The following is an 18311-nucleotide window of genomic DNA, read 5'->3' as shown; positions in this document are numbered from 1 at the left end:
AAACCAAGATCCAACTATATGCTGCCCACAAGAGACTCATATTAACTTCAGGAATCATAAAGACTACAGGTGAAGAGATGGAAAAGGATATTCTGTGCAAATGGAAAGCAAAAGAGAGCAAGAATAGCTATACTCAAAGTAGACAAAATAGGTTTAAGTAAAAAAACCATGAGAGACAAAGAAGGTCATTATAAAATGACAAAGGTGTCAGTTCATTAGGAAAATATACTAATCATTAATATAGATATACCCGTTTTGGAGCATCTAAATATATTTTTACAAATATTAACACATGTGAAGGGAGAGACAGATAACAATACAGTAATAATAAGGGATTAATATCCCACAATCAACAATGGATGGATTAGTCTAGCAGAAAATCAATTAGGAAACATTGGTTTTAAAATATACTTTAGGCCAAATGGACCTAACAGGCAAATACAGAACATAACGTCCAATAGCAGCAGAATACACATTCTTCTCAAGTGCATACTGAATATTCTCCGGAACAGATCATATCTTAGGTCAAAACAAGTCTCAGCAAATTTAAAAGGGTTGAAATTATATAAAATATCTTTCCCCAACCACAATAGTATGAAAGTAGAAATCAATAACAGTAAGAAAACTGGAAACATTCATAATTCTTAAATATTTGTAAACTGAACAACACACTCTTGAGCAACCAATGGGCCAAAGGGGAAATCAAAAAGTATCTTAAAACAAATGAAAATGAAAACAAAACATACCCAAACTATTAGAAATAGCAAAATCAGTACTAAGAGGGTATTTTATAGAAAATTTTAAGAAAAAAGAAAGAGCTCAAATAAGCAACCTAACTTTATACCTCAAGGAACAAAAGAAGGAAAAGAAGAACAAACTTCATTCAAAAGTTAGAAGGAAGGAACTAGTAAAGAGCAGAGCAGATAAATGAAATAGAGACCAGAAAAACAGGGATCCCTGGGTGGCGCAGCGGTTTGGCGCTTGCCTTTGGCCCAGGGCGCGATCCTGGAGACCCGGGATCGAATCCCACATCAGGCTCCCGGTGCATGGAGCCTGCTTCTCCCTCCGCCTGTGTCTCTGCCTCTCTCTCTCTCTCTCTCTCTGTGACTATCATAAGTAAATAAAAATTAAAAAAAAAATTTAGAGACCAGAAAAACAATAGAAAAGACCAATGAAACTAAGAGTTGGTTTTCTGAAAAGACAAAAGTGACAAACCTTCAGCTGGACTAAGGGGGAAAAAAAAGGCAAACAGCTATAAATAAATTTAGAAATGAAAAAGGAGACATTACAACCAACAACACACAAAACTAAAGGTTCATAAGAGATCAGTATGCCCAGAATTGGATTACCTGGAAGAAATGATAAATTCCTAGAAACATACAACCTGCTAAAATTGAATGATGAAGAAATAGAAAATCTTAACAGACCAAACATGAGTAAGGAGACTGAATCAGTAATCAAAAACACCTCAAAAAAAGGAAAAACCCAGGACCAGATGGTTTCAGTGGAGAATTCTGCCAAAAATTTAAGGAAGAATTAACACCAGTTCTTCTTAAACTTTTCCAAAAAATGGGAGAGGGGGGAACATTCCCAACACTCATTTTATGAGGCCAGCATTACTCTAATACCAATGCCAGATAGGAATTCCACAAGAAAAGAAAACTACGGGACAATATCTCTGATTAATACAGATGCAAACATTTTTAACAAAATATTAGCAAACCAAATTCAATAGCATATTAGAAAGACCATGTACCATGATTATGTGGGATTTAACCCTGAGATGCAAGAATGGTTTAATATATGCAAATCAATAGATGTCATATACCACATTAATAGAATGAAAAATAAAAATTATAAAATCACCTCAGAAGATGCAGAAAAATAATTGACAAAATTCAGTATCCTACCATGGCAAAAGCTCTCAATAAATCAGGTGTGGAAGAAATGTACCTCAACCTAATAAAGGCCATAAATATGACAAGCCCCTTAACATCACACTCAATGGTGAAACTTTGAAAGCTTTTCCTCTAAGGTCAGGAAGACAGGGTTGCCCATTCTCACCACTCATATTCAACACAGTACTGGAAGTTCTAGCCAGAGCATTTAGGCAAGACAAAGAAAGAAAAGGCAAGCAAACATGGAAGGAAGAAATACAATTGTCTCTATTCACAGATGATATGATCCTATATATAGAAAATCCTAAAGACTCCATGAAGATACTGTTAGAACTAATAAATGATTTTAATAGATTTGCAGGATTCAGATCAACATAGAACATCAGTTGCGTTCATTTAGACTAACCATGAACTATCCAAAAGGGAAAGCAAGCAAACAATCCCACTTAAAATAGCATCAAAAGTAGCAAAATACTTAGCAATAAACTTAACCAAGGGGGTGAAAGATCTCTGCTCTGAAAACTATCAGAACATTAAGGAAAGAAATTGAACATACAAATAAATGGAAAGGTATTCTGTGTTCATGTATTAGAGCAATATTGTTAAAATGCCTTTACCACCTATAGTGTTCTACATATTCAATGCAATCCCTTCAAAAGTCCAATGGCATTTTTTACAGAAATAAAACAATCCTAAAAATTAATATGGAATTGCAAAAGACCTCAAATAGCCAATCCTGAGAAAGAAGAAAAGTGGACACATCATACTTCCTGATTTTAAATTATATTACAAAGCTATAGTAATCAGAACAGTATCAAGGCCCAGAAATAAACCATCCATATGCTATCAACTAACATTTGGCAAGGGAGCCAAGAATACTCACCGGGGAAAGGACAATCTCTTTAACAAATGATGTTGGGTAAACTGGATATTCACAAAAGAATGAAATTGAATTCCTAACTTACATCATACACAAAAAGTAACATGAAATGGATTAAAGACGCAAATGTGAAACCTGAAACTGTAAAACTCCCAGAAGAAAGCACAGGGACAAAAGCTCCTTGACATTGATCTTAGCAATGATTTTTTGGATATGATACCAAAAGGGCAAGCAACAAAAACAAAAATAAACCAGTAGGACTACATCAAACTAAAAAGCTTCTGCACAGCTAAGGAAACCACCAATAAAATGAAAACCCAACCTAAAGAATGAGAGAAAACCTTTGCAAACCATTTATCTGATAAGGGGTTAATATCCAAAATACATAAGGAATTGATAATTCAATAGCAAAAAAAAAAAGCCAATGAAAACAAATGGGCAGAATACTTCGACAAACATTTTTCTAAAGAAGACATAAAAATGGCCAACAGAAACATGGAAAGATGTTCAATATCACTAATCACCAGAAAAATGCAAATCAAAACACAATGAGATATCACCTCACACCTGTTAAAATCACTGCCTATCAAAACATTAAGAGATAGCAGCTGTTGGTAAGGACGTGGACAAAAGGGTACCCTGTGCACTATTGGTAGGAATATAAATTAGTGCAGCCACTGTGGAAAACAGTATGGAGGGTCCTCAAAAAAGTAAATCTAGAACTACCATATGATCTAGCAATTTTACTTCTGGGTATATATCTATAAAGGAAATGAAATCACTATCTTGAAGATTTATCTGCACTTCCATGTTCACTACAACATTATGCACAATAGTCAAGACTTGGAAACAACCTAAATGTCCATCACTGGATGAATGGATAAAGAAAATATCATACACAGAGAGAGAGAGAGAGAGAGAGAGAGAGAGAGAAATATTAGTCATTTAAAAAAAGGAAATCCTATCACTTGCAACAACATGGATGAACCTTGAGGGCATTATGCTAAGTGAAACGAAAGACAAATACTGTATGATCTCGCTTACATGCAGAATCTGAAAAAGGTGCACTCATAGAAACAGAGGTTCGAATAGCGGTTGCCAGGGAATTGGGGTTGGGATTAATGGAGAAATGTTGTTCAAATAATATAAACTTCCAATTTTAAGATGAGTAAGTTCTGAGGTTCCAATGTATGGCATGGTGACTGCATGCTTGAATATTACCAAAAGAGTAAAACTTAAATGTTCTCACCACACAAACAAAAAAAGTAATTGCGTGCATTGATGGAGGTGTTAACTAACCTTATTGTGGTAATCATTTTGCAATACATACTTGTATTAAATTATCATTTTGTAGACCGTAAACTGATACTATTATACATATAGGGAAATGAAAACATATGTCCACAAAAATTTGTACAGAGATGTTCATAAGCAGCATTATTCATAATAGCCAAAAAATGAGATCAGTCCAATTATCCATCACCTTATGAATGAATAAAATGTGATATATCCATACAGTGGCATATTATTTGCAATAGAAAGGATTGAAATACTAATAAATGCTATAACATGAATAAACCTCAGAAACATGCTAAGTGAAAGAAGTCAGGTATTATATAATTCCATATGTATGAAATATTTATAAAAGGTAAAGCCATAAAGACGAATGATAGACTAGTGGTCACCAACTCCTGGGTGTGGGCATGAGGAGTGACTGCAAAGAGGAAAGAAATATCTTTTTTAGGGTGAGAGAAGTGTTGAAAAATTAGATTTTGGTGATGGTTTAACAACTGTGTAAATATACAACATCCATTGAATTGTATATCTTTAACAGATGAATTACATGGCTTGTAAATCATATGTAAATAAAAGTATTTTAAAATGAGGCAAAGGTTGCTGGAGGAGGCAGGCATGGTATAAAGAAACTTTTTTTTTTTTTTTTTTTTTTTTTAAGGATGAAGGATTTATGTGAATGATATAGGTAGGAAAAGGGAAAGGAACCAGAGTGGAGTGGAGAGAGAGAAAATAATACAAGAGAGGAGTCATAATGCTGACAAGTCAAATATAATATAAACCAGACTAAGATCAAGAGTTAATTTTGAGGGGTGCCTGGGTGGCTCAGTTGGTTAAGCGTCTGCTTTGGGCTTAGGTCAGGATCTCAGGTTCCTGGGATCCAGCCCCACTCAGGGGAGAATCTGCTTGTCCCTCTGCCCCACCTTGCCCCACTTCCCATTCTCCCCTCCTTACCCCCCACCTCCCATTTGTGAGCTCTCTCTCATACATAAAAAATAACTAAAGAGTTAATTTGGAGGGAATGGCATGGACAGAAGTAAAGATTTCCTTCTGAGGCAAAGTAGTGAAGATGAGCTTATTGTAGATGGAAAAGAAAAAGGGAAGAAAAGTGAGAGTGTTCATATTTGGTGGCCTATGACTTCTCATGCAGAAGGCAAAATAACATATTGGAGTGATGAATTTAGTAACTTCAGGAGAATAGTGATGGTTCAGAAAACAAATAAATAAAAAAGAAAGCTGATTATATGCATAAAAGGATATTGGAGACATTATGGTCTTTAGTTGTGTTTAAATCAAAATTTGTAAAGCACTTAATCATCAAGGTTATACATTTTTCTCCAGCAGCTGTAGCTTTCCATGAAACGAAGAAAAAGAAAAAAGATGGGTTAACTGCCTATAAACCTGTATTTGAACTGATAGAGTATAGGTTCCTGCTGAGGTTGGATATAAAAGTGCATATTTAATCAACTATAAAAAACTCAGACACTATTTTGGATATGATTATCACGAACTAAATGATAAATTTAAAGACATAAAACATACTTTAGAAAAAGAATTTCAGTTTAATCAGAATTAGACCTAAGTCATTCCAATTCGATTTTTAAGCTTACTGAGCTTCTGTGAGATTTTAGAAGTGGTGCTAAAGGTGGTTTTGCTTCCTTATCAAAAGGAAATCTCAGAAAAACTAGGAGCCACTTACCATTCTACCAGATGTGTCTAGTAGGAGGTCCAAAACATCTGAATGGATGTTTGCTGGATATGCAGATTCCAGGATCCCTTTTCACAAACACTGGAGTTATACTCTGGGGGTATAGCCCAAACATTCTGTCTTTTTAATCAGGTATAAAGGTAATGCTGTTGTTAGAATGGTGAAATTTTTCTAGTAAGAATTTAAGCTGAAAAGGTGATGGTGGGGGAAAAGTATCAATTAGAAAAAGGGAAGAAGGGGATAATCTTTATGGTTTGGCAAAACGCTTGAGTTCCTGAAGGATTTTCTGGACTCCATTATTTGGTATGACTAAATCTTCAACTCTTAACTAATTCACACATGATTAAATCTTCGACTCTTAACCAGTTCACACCTTTTCTTCACATACTGTAATAAGTTAGTAATTCCAAGAAAGAAGGCTTATTTATTTAATGCGTGCAAAAAACTAGAAGTGGTATAGATGTGAAAGGAAGAGAATAATCAGATCTCACAGAAACAAAATCAAGTAAATGTCAAAATTGATTTATACGGACTGCAAGGGAAAGGAGGGAAACTGAGTGGGGAAAAATTAGAGAGGAAGAGAAACCATGAGAAGTGACTCCTAACTCTGGGAAACATCAAGGGACGCAGAAGGGGAGGGGGTGGGAGATGGGGTTGCAGAAGGGGAGGAGGATGGGGGATGGGGCTGCAGAAGGGGAGGGGGGTGGGGGGTGGCGTCACCGGGTGCAGGCTTTAAAGGCGAGTACAAGATGGGATGAGCACTGGGGGTTCTACTGTATGTTGGCAAACTGAATTTAAATAAAATATTAAAAATGAATAAGTTGAACTCTAGAAAAAAAAAGTCATTGATTCTTCTCTAAGGGAGGATAAGGTTGCACACTAAGGCCCTTAATTACCTTGCTTTAGGGGACCAGATTCATGGCATGTCAAACTCTTAACATCAGTTCATAACGCCACAAGGAACTGAAAACGTTGCCTATGAATGCTTTTTCCTTCGAGTGTGCTCGTAATGCTTCGTAAAAAAAGCATTTTATCTGGATTGGTTATTTTGGGGAATTTATTTTTTACTTAGGTTGGTTTTGTTTTAATTACGAAGTTTTATGTAAAAACAACCTCCCCTCCTCCCCGCCGCCCCCACGCAGCACCCCAAAATCACAACTGCGTAAGTTTGAGTGGTGCCCCTTCCTCCAACACACGCACGCACAGAAACTCTCTGCGCTGCGCTGCCCTCCTAGCCCCCCGGGTCGCGTAGCTCCAGCAGAGCCTCCCTGGGCCGCACCTGGCGCCCGCTCGGCCCCCGCTCGGCCCCCGCTCGGCCCCCCTCGGCCCCCGGCTGGCCCGCCCCGCTCTCCACTGCAGTCCCGAAAGTCCGGCCGGCGCGGCCCGGCGGGGCCCGGCGGGGCGGGGCGGGGCGGGGCGGGGCAGGCCTGCTCCACTGGCGCGGGACGGGGGGTGGAGGGGCGGGGAGGGCCGGTCCGGCCTGCTTGAACGCCGCCGGCTTGTCGCCCCGCCTCTGTCCGGGGAGAACGCGCCTCCTTCACAAGCGAAGTTTTGCCTGACGTGGCGTCTGGAAGCCCAAGAACAACTTTTCAAAAAACTTTTGGCGGCCCCCGTCGCCCCGATCCCCCGGTACCGCGTTTCCGGATGGTCCGCCCCCGGGCCACGCCGAGGAAGCCCCCTCCCCCGCCCCGCCTCCTGTGAGGCGCGCGGAGCCACCGCCCCCGGGTCGGGTCGCAGGGGCGGGCGCGCACCCAGTGGCCGCCGCCTCCGCCGCCGCCGCCGCCGCCGCCGCCGCCGCGGCCGCCGCCGCGGCCTCCCGGGCGCCTGCCCCGCGGCAGCATGGACTACCTGACCACGTTCACGGGGAAGAGCGGGCGCCTCCTGCGGGGCACTGCCAACCGCCTGTGGGGCTTCGGGGGTGGCGGCGAAGCCCGGCAGGTGCGCTTCGAGGACTACCTGAGGGAGCCCGCGCAGGGGGACCCCGGGTGCGGGTCCCCGCCCCGCTGGCCCCCGGCGCCGTCCAGCCCGGAGGGACCCGGTGAGCCCAGCCTTCCTTCGCCTCCCGCGCGGCCGACCGGGCTGAGGGCAGGGGGGGGGGGCGGGGGGCGCGCGGCGGGGCGTTGGCAGGTGAGCGCGAGGCGGGAGGCGCGAGGCGCGAGGCGGGGGCGGGGCGGGGCGGGAGGCGGGGGGGAGGCCCGCGGCGCCCGGGACGGAAGACCTGCTGCGGGCTGCGTCGTCGCTGTTGCTGCTCTGCTCTTCCTGCTTTATCTACACTCCGCTTTCTTCACCCCGCCGAGTATTTGGACGAGGGCACCCATTCTTTTTTCTTTTTTCTTTTTTCTTTTTCTCTTTTCCCTCCCACGGGGAGGTGACTCTCGCACCGATTATGATGCGGGTGTTTTTTCTTTGAGGTAATGGAGAGCGCGGCGGCGGGTTCGGTCGCGGTCGGGTCAGCGCTGTTCCTCGGCGGTTGGCGAGCGTCAGGGCGGCAGGCTTCAGGCTGCAGCACTTAGGTTACGTCGGAAGAGAATGCGGAGTTTACACTGGAACCTGGGTTGATTTTTGTGCCATGGACTGTGGTGTCGAGATGGCAGAACTTAGAGACTTTTTTCCCCTCAGCGACCTCTCTACCCGCTCTTGTGTTAGCCTTTTTTTTTTTTTCATCATACGTCTTCGTACTGTTCTTTCAAACAAAACAAAACAAAAACAGTCATAAAGGCCCGATACTGATGTCTCACGGAATCTTAAAAAGTGCTCGCTGAAGAGGTATTCCGTAAGAGAACTTCTCCAGTGTCATTGGCCTCCGACTAAGCAGCAGACCTAGTCTTTTCTATTTTATCTTTGTTAGTTGTTTTAATATGCATTTTGGTGTTACGAGAGTAGACTTAGCATTAGAGCGTTTAGAAAATAGAGAAAAGCTCACGGAGTTTAAAATCTATCCATAACCCCACATCTTGCCACTCATTTTAAAGCAGTGAAACAGTGGAGACATCTGTTGATCTGTGTGTGTAGGTGTGTGATTTAAACTTTGAAGAAACTTGGACGTTAAAAATCTTAATTATAGCATTGCCCCCTTAAAATAATTTTTCCTCACTTTCCTTAACATATCTTTAGAATTCCTGTTTATGGAATTAAAAATGGAAAAGGAGGGGATCCTATATATCTGCTTTGAAGAATGTTAACCAGATGCAGAATTCTCCTGAAGGTAGGACCAAGGATGAGGACTGAACTTTTAAAGTGTTAGAATAAAGGATTTTTTAAAATGAATCTTTAGTTGCTTGATTGAAAACAGTTCATAGGTGACTTGACTAGCCTCTAGATAGATGTAGAATTCAGAAATATGTGATGTGATTCAACCAGTAAGGAATATGATCAGTATTTTAATGAGCCCAAACATATATATCAGATTTATTCATTCTAAGACATTTATTGAGCAGACTGCTATATCTGACACTCTCCTTCAGAGTTGCAGTTTTAAAATTCCTCTTCTGTTGAAGCTGCCTTATCAGGTCACGGCACATTGCATTGTTTTTTTTTTTTTTTTTTTTTTTTTTTATGATAGTCACAGAGAGAGAGAGAGACAGAGACACAGGCAGAGGGAGAAGCGGGCTCCATGCACCGGGAGCCCGATGTGGGACTCGATCCCGGGTCTCCAGGATCGCGCCCTGGGCCAAAGGCAGGCGCCAAACCGCTGCGCCACCCAGGGATCCCCACGGCACATTGTTTAATATTTATGGTGCTCCCAGATGTCTGACACAAGTTAGAGAGGCCTTGTGATGTCCTAGTTATGACCACAGTCAGGTGTGCAGGAGATCCTATCATTAACTTGCTGAAAGAATTTGTACATTTACTTAATCTCTTTGGGCCTATCTTTTCTTGTTTGTAAATGAGACTGATTAGATGATCCCAAAGGTTCTCAGTTTTAGAGCCCTTTTTCATTTAGATCACAGCCAGTGAAAATGATGGGCAGTAAAGCTAGAAAATAGTATTTGGTGTAAAAACGTTGTGGATCTATGAAGTTATGCCTACAGAGTTCTGAAGGTAGTTCAAGAAGTAATTTGACCCAGCAATAGTTTGATCACCATTTTTAGAATAAGTATAGTTTCCTAGATTGACTCCGTTGAGAGGCAACATGTATACATACAAGTGAAAAATAAACGATGCTTTATTTTTATTTCTGGCTACCCAGTGGATTTTGGCTATAGGATTTTTTTTTTTTTTTTGTATTTGTCTTTCAGAATGAATATCTGTCAGTCTGTTTGAAAGATTTATTTTGCCCTTTCTGCTTGTGACTACCTTTATTTCAGATTTTTATAACAGCTGCTTAAGTTTCCTATCGTCTCACCCTTCCTTTAGTTCTTTAAAATGTCCTTTAAATATCGCAGTATTTCTTGTACAGACACATCCCCACTTGTAAATTGGCTGCACTCCAGGACCCCATTTGTTGTAGTGATCTTGCCCCATTTTGTGTTCAGTTGATAAAATAGCTTTACTGTTGATGTATTAAGAATGAATTAGGTAAGATTTTGGTCAAATGTTTTTGATTCTGCTCTTTCTATAAATAAACCACTTACTGGACTAGTTAGTGTTTGATTCCTTTACTCTCCTAGGTGGCTCCTTTTGCTACTATCTTTTAGTGTTTTCTGACTCCAACATTTTATAGTCTCCCCCCAAGAAAACCATAATTGAGACTTAGACACATTAAGGAGCTTATCACACCATCTCTCTAGTCGATAATAATTACAAAAAAAAAAAAAATCTTATGATGCAATTCTTGTTTCTGCCTAGAGAGTAAATTATGACTTGATTCAAGAAAAATATTTGGACCTTGAGTATAGCTCTTGTTAGGGAGCATGACCATAACCTATACTATGCAGCCTTTAAAAAAAATTTTTTTAGTTTAAAATCAATTAATTAACATATAGTGTATTACTAGTTTCAGAAGTAGAGTTTCGTGATTCATCAGTTGCATATAACACCCAGTACTCATTACATCAAGTGCCCTCCTTACTCCCTGTCACCCACTTACCCCAACCCCCTACCCACCTCTCCTCCAGCAACCCTCAGTTTGTTTCCTGTAAAGAGTCTTTTACGGTTTGTCTCCCTCTCTGATTTCATCTTATTTTTCCCTCCTTTCCCCATGTTCATCTGTTTTGTTCTTAAATTCCACATGAGGGAAATCATATGGTATTTGTCTTTCTCTGACTTACTTTACTTAGCTTTTAAAAGTAATCATGTTACTAGATTATAATAGTAATAAATAAGTGTAAATAATTAGGTTTATCAAGTTTAAGTCTCAACTTTCTGTGATATAGTTATTATCATAAGCTATCCTGCTATGTCAACTCTGTGACAGTATACTTTAAACACATTTCAGTCCTATTTAAAATTTATTTTCACTTAGCTTTAGTGATTAAAACACTATCTTTCAGGAGGAACAGCAACAAGAATACTAGTTGCCAGGAACCTTGAGCAGGCACTAGAAAATATTTAATCCTAATAACAACTCTATAAGATAGGTACTGTTACTCATTTTCCTGATGAAGAAACTGAGCCAGACAAAGAAAGAAGGGATGTAGAATAGATTCTGGTGATATCTTAATATTTATAAGAGTGATGGCCCTGTCAGACAGGGGGGAAAAAAAACGTGAGAAGAATGCAGAGCTCTATCATGTGTGATAAATTAAAACAAGTTAAATTAGGTAAAGAATAGGATGGGTTGTCATTGAAGCTTCTTTAGGATTAGAAATATATTAAAATGAGCTGAAAAAGCAAAATCCAATGAAGAGATTAGAAATTGCAGATGTTGATTACACATAAGAGATAATAGTTTATCTTGAACACATGAAAGACCAAGTGCCTCTAAAAGATTTGGAGGACCAGTTATTGCAAAAACTATTTAAGAAAAAAAAACCAAGACTCACAGTGTTGGTCAGTGGAGGAGGAGGATCCTAGATGATTACATTCTTAGTCTCATTTCTTAAAGTGGTGGTGGGGGGCCGGGGAGGAGGAGAAGAATTCCACCTTGATAAATAACCTTAGTCTGCTAGTGGTAACTGATGGTAAGTTTGAACTCATCATATTGTTTCCTTCTCAGGGTATATTTCCCTATTTTAAAATTGTTGCTCATCTCAGGATCTCTGAACTGAAGTCTTGTGTAATCTGTGTTTTCGGACAAAGCAGTCTCTGAATATTTGACGCTACAATAAAGCAGTAATTCTCAGACTTTAGTGTATGTCAGAATCACTTGAAAATCTCATTAGAACAAAAATGATGGGCCCCTTCCCCAGAACTTCTGATTTAGTACTTCTATATTAGGCTCCATGATTTGTATTTCTAATAGTTTACCAATAGTTAATGCTGGTGCTGCTGGTCTGAGGACCACACTTTGAGAATTACTGCTTTCCTTCATATGATCTAAGGATCTCACTTTGAGAATCACTACTTAGTGGGTCATTTATCCATGGTAAGGTTAAAAGTAAATATAGAGAATAAATTTCATTTAATAAGTGCTTAATATTAATATTTTTGAATTAAGTTTAGGAATAATCAGTGTATTTGCCATTTAAAATACTGTGTTTTAGGGGCATTTGTATTGCTCAGTCGGTTAGATGTCCAATTCTTGATTTTGGCTCAGGTCATGATCTCAGGTGAGATTGTGAGATTAAGCCCTGCATCAGGCTCCATGCTCATCACAGAGTCTGCTTAAGATTCTCTCTCCCTCTGCCTCTCCCCTGCCCTTGTATGAGAGTGCCTGCTGGCTATCCCCTCCCCCAGATTGTGTTTCAGAGAATTAGGTCTACTAGAGTACATACAAATTAGTCTTGTAAATACATTTTATTTGTGTAATTGTTTTTTAAATTGCAAGGTTTAAGTATTTGGCTAAATTTAGCTATGAGAATATTTAGAACTTAATTATATTTCAAACTTTATTCTAATGAATTTACCTACAGTTAATATTCTTAGATGTCTTTGTTAGAGCCAATTAAAGTGTTTAATATTGAATACGGTAAATTTGTAAATGCAGTTTATGTGAGAAAATTTAACTCCTCAGGTTTATAAATAGGATTCTTTAAGGATATTTAGTTTGTTTTCTGTTTTATTCCATCAGCTATCAAAAGCACCTTGGGAAGTGTGTTAGAAGTTACTAGATTTAAAAATAAAATGTTCTTTATAGTTGAAGGCTTAAAGAAAAGCTAGGTTTATATATTTGTCCTTTAATAAATCAAACATTAATTAAAAAATAAAGTAACTGCAAATAGTTCTTTTGTTTATAAAGTCTCTCTTCATGGTCACCAACAAACTTACATTAAGAGACTCTTGATAAATTTTGTTGAAAAAAAAAGGGGGGGCATATTTTATGGTCAAATTTCATGGGTTAGAGAAAGGCCAAAATTTTGCCTTTGTTTTCTAGCAGTGAAAAAAAGGGAAATATGATCAGACATAAATCAGTGTCCCTAAGATAAGCCTGTTGCCTCTACAGGCAAGAGAAGCACAAACTAAATTTTTAATTTTACTTAAACTAAAAGAGCCACCACATATGCCTGACTTCTGTCATACAGGACAATGCAGAAATAGAGTCTATAATCCAAATTCCTCAACACAGTTCCTCATTATTCACATTTCAAGTGCTTAATAGTCACATTTGTCTAGTGGCTACTATAATAGATAACAACATTTCCATCGTTGTTGAAAACTCCATTCATTGCAGGGATATCACTATTCAGGATAGAATAATGAGAAAAAGTTCTCATGGGACTCTATTGTAGCAAAAAGTATCCTTACCATTTTTATAAGTAAATGTAGCCTCTAATTTCGAAAAGCTATTTTTTAACACCATTCTTTAGTGAGGTTCAGTGGTACAATAACAAAATGCAAGTTAATAAAAGCAGTTGTGACAGGGCCAAAGCAATTAATCCAAATATGCAGTTATCGTGTGTCTTAATTGAGGGGCAGGTGCCAGATTATAAACTACAGATTTTTAGATCATAACAGCAAATGCTCTCCATTTTAGATTTTCTAGAGCAGTGCTACTCTATAGAGTTTTCTGCAGAAGTAGAATTTTAATTAAGTAAAATTAAAAATTTATTTTTCATTCTCACCATATTTCAAGCACTCAAGGCTAGTGGCTACCATATTTGATAATGCAGGTATAAACTACTTCTGTCATTTCAGAAAGTTTCATTGGAAAGCACTCTTCTATAGTAGTGAGTCTCAATACTGGCTGTACGTTAGAATTCCCTGGTAGATTTTTAAAATTCTGATAGTAAGACCCCGCTCTTAGCATGAGATCTCTGTAAACTGGCATAATCAAAGGTTTTAGATCATAAATCAAAATCTCTACAATTAGGACTTCAACTACTTTTAAGTTTCTCAGGTGATTCTAATGTGTAAGTAGGGTTTAAAAAAACCCCACTATTTTCCTCAATACTATTTCTCTCAATCAAATTACTAAGCCTCAGTGAGCTTTTGTGTTTTTGTCTTTTTTCTTCACAAGCACTTTGGACATTTTATAATTCAGATTGAGAAGAGATGCATGTTTATTTTTTTATTTTTTTAAGATGCATGTTTAAATTGTATGGCAACCTCTCAACAGGATTGAGACCGTAGGAAATTTGAGGTGACGATGAAAAGTTCCTGAAAAGAAGATTCATTTATGTGCTGGAAGGAAAAATGCTGAAGTTAGAATCTTAGTATATTTGCTTCCAGTCTTTTGTAGGACTTTTTTTTTTTTTTTAAGATTTTATTTATTTTTATTATTATTATTTTTTAAAGATTTATTTATTTATTTATGATAGACATAGAGAGAGAGAGAGAGGCAGAGACACAGGCAGAGTGAGAGGCAGGCTCCATTCAGGGAGCCCAACTCGGGACTTGATCCCAGGGCTCCAGGATCATGCCCTGGGCTGAAGGCGGCGCTAAAACCGCTGAGCTACCCAGGCTGCCCAGACATTTTTTTTTAAAGTAAAATTCATGTATGCCAACTATGAAGAAGTCATATATTGCAAGATTAAAGTGTAAAAGCTACCTCCAATCTAGCCATCCAGAGACTAATTAATATTAAGATAGGCATTATTGTCCAGATTTATGTATATATACAGAAAGGATTGACATATGGAGAGCTTGAAAGAAATAACTGAAAGGTATACTTTTTTGCCATAAGAAAGTATTTCCTAAAAGGTGTATCTAAAGTTAAGTAGATTTTGAGAAAATATTAAGACGTTTGTATTATTAATTCTTGCTTCAGATGACATTAGCATCTGCCATATATTTTCTCCCCGTTTCCTGATGTTGACTCATTATTTTTTATATTTTTCATACTTGTAACATTCACAGTTTTTAAACTATATTTTTATACCATTATTGTTCAGTGCATTTCACTCTTCCTTTTGTCAAGTCCTCCTCATTCTTGGAATTTTTATTTTTATTCAGTTAACATAACTTCAGTCTTTTAGCAATGAATAATGTTTCCAAAAAGAAGTGTTAAGCAAGCCAGAGTGCTTTTCCTCATAGGAGGTGATTTGCTTTTTGTGCATGGATTCTTTTATTTTCCAAGCACTATAATTTAATCAAGAGCAGAAAGGAAATCAGATTTGTGTGTACTTATGTGTATGTGTGATACTCTTTGGACTTACATCATTCCTCTAGGATCCATGTTGATGGGGCAGCCACTATATGGAATGGCCCTGGTCTTGAAATAGAGGAAAAAGAGAGTTAAGAAGTATAATGTGGGTCTTAATAGTTTACCTGGAATACTTATCACTTCTGTTCATGTTTCATTGATTGAAGCAAGACAATGGACATGTCAGACATAAATATCTTACTGCAGTGTATTTATATTCCCTCCCAGAGAGGAATACGGGATACTCAGTAACAATTTAGTCTATCACAATGACTACTTTAGAAAATAATAGATTAGTTTGACAGAGATTTGTAAATTGCTAGTCTTACTGTCAGTAGTAGGGAAGCCCATTTCTTCCGTCAGTTATTCAGTCTGCAAGTTCTATCCTTTCAAAAACTATTAGTGCTTCTCAAATTTATTGTGCTTGCATATCAATTGTGAATCAGTAGTTTTGGAGTGAAGCCTGAGATTCTGCATTCACCATAAGCTCCCAGGTGATGCCAGTACTGTTGGTCCCTGAAAAACAACTTTAAGTACCAAGGCTCTCTCTATGTAGCACTTTATATAATGGAGCTGTTCACTTAGAAGCAGACCAAAAAAAAAAAAAAAAAAAATACTTGGCTAGATAGAGAAAAGGGGCACTAAAGTGAAACAACTAATGGGTAGGAGACCAATAAGAGTATGAGATATTACCAAATAAAAGGAAAGATGAGCATGGAGAAGAAATTAGTTGAATGCTTCACAGAAATCAAATAACATAAAATTGAACAGGCCCATTATAATTTTTTTTTTTTTTTTTTTTTTTTTTTTTTTTTAATTTATGATAGTCACAGAGAGAGAGAGAGAGAGGCAGAGACACAGGCTGAGGGAGAAGCAGGCTCCATGCACCGGGAGGAACAGGCCCATTATATTTACCACTTAGTTTATTCTCCTTTGTCAAGGCAGGCTTAGTGAACTGAGCAGAGAGAAGCCATTATAGTGCATTGTGGAATCAGTGGGTAGTGATAGAGTAAAAACAGTGAAAGTAGACTCTTCTTTCCAAAAGTTCAACTATGAAAAGAAGCAGAAAGAGTGTAATATCTAGAAGAGGATATTTACAAAGTTGAAGAAAAATGGAGGGATTTTTAAAATTTATTTTTGTTTTGATTATGAAGAGTCATCAGAAAGGTGAAAGTTTGAAAATACAGGCATTTTTTTTTCCTGTACTACCTCACTATAGAGGGAATCAATTAATTAGAAAAACTAATCAGAATATCTCTTGTAGTTTAAAAGGCGCTTTTGGAGTTGTAATATCTGTATTATTGTGTTTGAAAATATTGACTCCAGCTCAGTATTTTTAAATTATCATACTTTTATCAGTAGCTACTGCCAAAATGAGAGTATTCAGTTATAATAGTGGGCTTCTAGTATTTTAAGACTGGATCTCATGCTATTTTCATTGTTGGTTTACAGGCTTGTTTTCTTTCTCCAGTTTGCCTTCTCCATTCTATTACCAAAATGACTTTAATTTAAAGTTCTGGTACTGCTTCATTTCTCTGCTTAAAAATCTTTTGGGACTTTTGAGCCTGGTAATAGCAAGCTGGGTGATTCAGACATTCCTGCTGAGAACAATTTGAAAAGCTGGGCCAAAACAAAATAAATTTTATTGAGAGTATCAGAAAGCAAACTGATATGACTAGATTAGGATCTGAGGACAGAGGCCAAGGAGGAGCAGCTCCAATTTGAGATTGCTTTTTCCCTGGGTAATGTGTTAATTCCAGAAATAGCAACTAGGAGATTAAAAGGTGCTTTTAACAACATACATAAAGGGACAGGGATAGAATACAAGACCCAGTACAAGGGAGGTGGTGAACTCTCATGGAGGATCCTAAAACATTGTACCTTAGGATATAGAAAAACTGAGGTAGGTAGAGTCTCATAAGATATTGGCTTAGCTTCAGATTATCGTTCCTATATCTTCATTAATAAGATCTGGTATTGCTAGTTTCCTCAGCTGTTTGATAGATAGAAGCAAATAATATTTTCTGGAGAGATACAGCTTTTTGTGTGTCAATTTCTGTCTATAGACAATTTTGCAAATATAGTATGCAGCACACAATTTAATTAGGCATATACCAACACCTCAGAAACAACAGTGAAGAGAAACAGACTCACAGGAATTCTGGTTATTGTAGTTATGATTTAAAATAGCTGTGTTGAGAATTTTGCATTAATTGAGGATTTTGGAGGAAGATAGCAATTATAAAAAAGAAAAATGGATATTCTAGAACTGAAAAAAATGTAATTCAAGTTAGAGCCTTTGTAGAAATTCAACAGCCAATTAGCTACCCCATAAGAGAGAATTAGTGAATTGAAAGATAGGTCAGAAGAAAATATCCAGAGTAAAGAGAGAGGGACAAAATAATGGAAAATATGGGAGATGGTTAAGGTTAATAAAAGATACAATGGGAAATTCTAATGTATGTATATTTGAGTCCCTAAAGGAGAAGAGAAAGAGAATGGGGCAGAAGTGTTATTTAATAAGAGAATGACTGAAAACTTCAAACTGATGAAATACTTTATTCATAGATTCAAGCATCCCTACAAACCTCTAGTGGAATCAGTACTAAATCCCACCAAAGATGAAATTTCTTAAAGGCAATCAGAACAAACAGTTAATGATGTAGCAATAAAATTGACAGTTGATTTCCCAACAGAAACTGTAGAAACTAAAAGGCAGGGGAGAATATCTGCCAACCTCGAATTCTTCACTCTCTAATATTACCCAGAGTTGCAGTAAAAATGGTAAATATGAAGGCAAAACTAAGTAAATATTGACTGTCTAGAAAAATAATAATAAAAAAAGAAAAATAATGGCATAGTTTTTTTTATACATACATGTAGTTAAAAGTATCTAATAACAATAGCATG

The 18311-nt window shown here is 37.9% G+C and overlaps 1 protein-coding gene across 20 annotated transcripts in view; it reads left to right on the top strand.

Moving 5' to 3' along the window:
* OXR1 (oxidation resistance 1) overlaps positions 1-18311 on the top strand; it is a 449165-nt gene that overhangs the window by 361276 nt on the left and 69578 nt on the right. For 2 of the 20 annotated variants that reach the window (XM_072734053.1, XM_072734051.1), the window contains exon 1: positions 7492-7817. The exons of 12 other annotated variants lie outside the window; for them this stretch is intronic. In XM_072734053.1, coding sequence (XP_072590154.1) covers positions 7619-7817 — 199 coding nt within the window. In that variant the 5' untranslated portion in view covers positions 7492-7618. Of the gene's footprint in view, positions 1-7491; positions 7818-7952; positions 8792-8893; positions 8985-18311 lie in introns of those variants that run through there. 6 more of the 20 variants (XM_072734055.1, XM_072734054.1, XM_072734061.1 and 3 more) reach the window with 6 other exon arrangements.

This window comes from Vulpes vulpes, chromosome 13, assembly GCF_048418805.1.
Source record: "Vulpes vulpes isolate BD-2025 chromosome 13, VulVul3, whole genome shotgun sequence".
Taxonomy (NCBI): Eukaryota; Metazoa; Chordata; class Mammalia; order Carnivora; family Canidae; genus Vulpes; species Vulpes vulpes.
This window is presented reverse-complemented; position numbering and strand designations above follow the sequence as displayed.